Source organism: Notothenia rossii (genome assembly GCF_949606895.1).
Source record: "Notothenia rossii genome assembly, chromosome: 2".
In the NCBI taxonomy this organism is placed as follows: Eukaryota; Metazoa; Chordata; class Actinopteri; order Perciformes; family Nototheniidae; genus Notothenia; species Notothenia rossii.
In genome coordinates, this window is record NC_136904.1 from 94,921,796 (window position 1) to 94,926,795 (window position 5,000).

Sequence of the window (5,000 nt, forward strand, 5' to 3'; positions counted from 1 at the left end):
TAGCTGTTCTTCTGTTTCACAAAATACATCACAGACCTCTGTTTTTCTGCTTTTACTTCCAGAAACATACACACGTTCCCTCACTGTCGCTCTACCATTAACATGCACAAGCCGCACCCCTCTTTCTCTCTCTTAAAGGGACAGCGATCTCATCTCACTCTGCATGACCCTAATATCCTAACATGTGTGTTCTGGAGAATCACAGAACGGACGATCGTCCTTATTATTATGCCGTTTAAACCAATTATTGAAATGTGTTTGTTAAATTCTGCATCATGTAAGTTGCACCGACAGGTCCACACACTGCTTCCCCGCAGCGAGGCTCCCCCGCCCTCCTGCTGATAGTTGACGAGCGTCAAGCTCCTCAAACCCCCCCCCCCCCCCGCCATGACAATTCTCGATCGTTGGCACGCTGATAACTTTTTTTTTTTTAAATGGCACTTCATATCAAAAAGGTTGACGACTCCTGCCCTAAAACAACAAATTATGTTTTAAAACGTACTACTTAATGATTAGTGAATGTATACGAAAAAAAATGACAAAACACATCAAATATAGTTTTAAGAGCCTCTGTGAACCAACGGTTAAATAACGAGTGATATATCAGATTATTTCAGAAACAGCAACACGTCTCCGGGGTTCAGACACGTTTATTGGGACGTCTCCATTGCCGTTAAAAAGCAGCCCTCTTTCTACAAAATAAAATAGAGATGAAACAAAGATCAGTTAGAACAGGATCGTATCTCAGGTTTCCACTGAAGCAAACTTTCAAGGTTCAAACTCACATTTCATTCTTCATAAACATTTGGTGAAACATTAATGAGGATTTAAATATTAAAACGTTTTTAATCCAGCAGTTTGTTCAGTCCAACTGTCTTCGCATCAGATATAAAAAAAAAAGGAATATTTTGAGCAATAAAAGTTAATTTTTTCAGAAAAAAATGTGAATATTTTACCAAAAAAAGTGATTTTTTTTTTTAAAGCAAAAACTTGAAACATCTCTGGAAATAATTTGGTAAATGTTTTTTCGAAGAGCACAGTCATTACAAATGGTTTTCTAAAGGCCCTGACACACCAAGCTGACACCAAAGAACACGTCCCGACGGACCCGACAGTCGCACTGGAACGCACCGCAAAGACTTCAGCCGAAGGCCAAGTAGCACGTACGAACTGCGCATGCGTGAGTGGCAATAACGGTCCTTACCAGCAGGCGGCGGTAGTGTGTATTCGTCATTCAAAAGAGGAAACCGGAAGACAGACTACGTGATACACCGAGAGAAGAAGAACAGACTGCGTGACACACAAACAACAAATAGCTTACGTTCCATTTTCACTCTCGTCCATCGAAAACATGTTTCGTGCGGTGCTGGCGGTCTCAGCCCTTGGACTGTTGCTTGTGGAAGCAGATTGATGAAAAGGAAAAATAATAGCCGTCTGTGTGTGCCTTCTTAATCGTTTGTTTGCGTACCTCGCTTCTCATGCACTGATTCGCTAGCTGAACAGCCAATCAGAGTGATTTCTTTTGCCGACAGCCTCCCGATTCAACAAGGTGTCGGCACGGCCGAAAAGACACGACGGTGCGGGACACACCAATCTGAGTAGGGCGACGTGACGCTCACCGACGGCCAAAATCAGCTTGGTGTGTCCAGAGCTTTAAACAAAACTAGTATTTATAGCAAAAATATGTATTTTTTTCTATAAAAACATGTTTTTTTTGAAAAAGAAACAAATTCATTTTCAGCAAAATAAAGTCACATTTTGGAAATCGTCCGAACAAACTTTGAACTTTAATTCATTTTAAAATGAAACAAAAACATAAAAAAAAAGTCAAAACTTTTCAATGGTTGTGTTTCTGTTTTCATGTTGAAATGTAGACAAACCTTAAACATATAACATCTTTCTGGAATTAAATCCTTAAATAAAGATTACCATCACAAAGAAAATCATTTATTCTCAAAAACATCAGGTCTCTTTTTGTTAAACTTGGTCGTGGTATAAAACACTGCAGATTCTGTCAATCATCTCTCCAACACTAAACATGTTTCCATCACAGTCAAATATTAAACATCACTTCTCTCTGTTCTCAGTTACGGCCCGTCCACACGGCAGCGTCGCGTGCTTCAACGGAGACGCTTCCCATTCACTTTGAATGGGGTGACGTCACGGCTTTGCCGAACTGCATTGAGGTCGCGTCGCTTTGCCTCCGTTGCTCGCTTCGAAAGTTGAGAAATTTTCAACTTTTCAAGCGTTGACGGAAGCGCCAGCCAATGAAACCGCGTGCTTGTGGGTCTGGGGCGGGACATTAATGTGATTGGTTACTGGTCGCACCCCAGACACGCCCACCGGCAAGCTTAAACGCACGCTGCCGTGTGGACGTACCATAAGAATACACTTTAAATAACAAGCAGCTCTCTGCTAAAATAAAATGGAGAAACGATGAAATACTGAAGAGGATTAGGGACACTTCTTTTTGGATCTGACCAAAAGGGTTGTTTTCTTTAAGTTCAGAGAAAAAACGTCAATTCTGAGAAAAAAAGTCAAAATTCTGAGAAAAAAGTCGAAGATTTGGAGAAAAAAAAGTCAGAATTCCGAGAGAATCTTTTTGAAATATTGAATTCTGATTTGATCTCAGAAGTACAAAATGTACTTTAGGTCAGATGTAAAGAGACCTCCCATCAGGCCCTAACCCTCCTCCGTAGATCAACAACACATCAGAGACTAAATCATAAATCTGACTTTAAGCACCGTAGGATTTCAGTTTTTAAATCACTGACAGGAAACCTGAACAAACTGCATTTCCCATGATGCATTGGGGTGATGATGAAGAGGGTGGGATCCAACCAGCTCACATATTTATTTTGCATCCGTGTGTGCTCTTGTTCATTTTAAGTTAAATTTGTCCAGGTTTATACGCAATATCATCGGAAAATATTTTAAATGAAAGCGAGCTGCAGATTTAAGCAAGCGGCTAAATTGTGTTTACATTTCAGCGTGTGAGCTTCTCCAAATACATGATACGAGTCATCATCATCATCATCATCACAGGGCAGTTTGTTCAGGTGGTCTGAGTGACGGACAGCATGGCTTATTCTCCTTTCTGTTCAGTTTGTCAGTGTCGAACAAAATAAATACAAGTAGTAATAATCTCAGCTCATGTTCTGACTTCAGTCTGTCGGGACTATAGAGACTCAAGGAGAGACTCAAGGAGATTCAAAGAGACTCAAGGAGATTCAAGGAGACTCAAGGAGATTCAAGGAGACTCAAAGAGATTCAAAGAAACTCAAGGAGACTCAAGGAGATTCAAAGAGACTCAAGGAGATTCAAAGAGACTCAAGGAGACTCAAAGAGATTCAAGGAGACTCAAAGAGATTCAAAGAAACTCAAGGAGACTCAAGGAGATTCAAAGAGACTCAAGGAGATTCAAAGAGACTCAAAGAGACTCAAGGAGACTCAAAGAGACTCAAGGAGATTCAAAGAGACTCAAGGAGACTCAAGGAGATTCAAAGAGACTCAAGGAGACTCAGAGAGACTCAAGGAGATTCAAAGAGACTCAAGGAGACTCAAGGAGACTCAAGGAGACTCAAGGAGATTCAAAGAGACTCAAAGAGACTCAAGGAGATTCAAAGAGACTCAAGGAGACTCAGAGAGACTCAAGGAGATTCAAAGAGACTCAGAGAGACTAAAGGGTCCGATCTGAGAGTTTACAGATTGTTAGAAGAGGTCAAAAAGACCCTTTAGTTGGGAGACGAGTGTGAGAGGAGCAGTTTATCACCTTATGTAGCCCCGCCCCCTTTCCCCTCTACCTGTTAATGTGTAAGTTCTTCCGGATCATGAATTATATTCGACCAATACGTGATTTTAATAATCACGCTTATTAATAAACCGTGACACTTCCACTTCCTCTAAAAAAAGGAAGTGCTTATTAGGAAAGAGTCATATTTACACGTGTTCTGGTTAGAAATGGAAACCTCTGGCTGCTCCAAAACCTCACACTCGCTCACAGGAAGTAGGCTTTTCAGAATAAAAGTCTGATTTTAAAAAGAGTCTTTAAATCGTAGAAACACTTTGTAAAGAGAGCACCGACCGTTATGGTGAAGTCACAAAGCAATCAGCTGTTAGATACGGCTCAATGGAAGAGAACAGCGCAAACAAAGCTGAGGATTCTGGGTAGAAAGGCTTCCAGCTGCACCACGAGCCAATAGAAAAGGCAGAAATATCGTGCGGTCGGCTCTTTGTTGTCGTTGTTACGGTAAAAAGATCCATAGAAGAAGGAATGAAAAGAGGAGATAAAAGAGCTCAGAGTCCTCCAGTGTTTCGGTCGCGTTTGTGTGTGAGTGAGACGGTGTGTGTGTGTTTGTGAGTTTGTATGACTGTATGTGTGTGTATCAGCTGTGGGTGCAGAGCCTCAGTCCGGCCACCAGGGGGAGCAGGTTGAGCATCAGGAGCCAGAGAGTGAAGGCTAACCCCGGAGCTCCGGAGCACGGGTCTGTAACACAAGATCATTATCAAGATATTAAGAAAAATAAGAATAATAACAATCCATCCATCCATCCATCCATCCATCCATCTAACTACCTATCTATCTATCCATCCATCCATCCATCCATCCATCTAACTACCTATCTATCTATCTATCTATCTATCCATCCATCCATCCATCCATCCATCCATCTATCTATCCATCCATCCATCCATCCATCCATCCATCCATCCATCCATCTAACTACCTATCTATCTATCTATCTATCTATCCATCCATCCATCCATCCATCCATCCATCCATCTAACTACCTATCTATCTATCTATCCATCCATCCATCCATCCATCTATCTATCTATCTATCTATCTATATTATCATTAAGCTGAAGTAAAAAGAGCAGCAGTGCCACTGACCAATGGGAATGCTCCTGGAGGTGTTGAGGGGCGGGGCTTGGAGAGGGCAGTGTTCACAGAAGTCTTTGCAGGCGGGGCAGATCAACTGTCCGTTATAAACCCAGTC

At 41.6% G+C, this 5,000-nt stretch overlaps 1 protein-coding gene across 1 annotated transcript in view; it reads right to left on the minus strand.

The window, feature by feature from the left end:
- Positions 1 to 1,768: 1,768 nt before the first annotated feature.
- Positions 1,769 to 5,000, minus strand: part of lmln (leishmanolysin-like (metallopeptidase M8 family)) — an 11,363-nt gene continuing 8,131 nt past the window's right edge. The window contains exons 7-8 of the mRNA XM_079664427.1: positions 4,895 to 5,000; positions 1,769 to 4,486 (exon numbers count right to left, since the gene is read on the minus strand). The exon at positions 4,895 to 5,000 is cut by the window's right edge and continues 99 nt beyond it. Of these exons, the coding sequence (XP_079520553.1) occupies positions 4,386 to 4,486; positions 4,895 to 5,000 (207 nt within the window). The 3' untranslated portion in view covers positions 1,769 to 4,385. The remainder of the gene's footprint in view (positions 4,487 to 4,894) is intronic.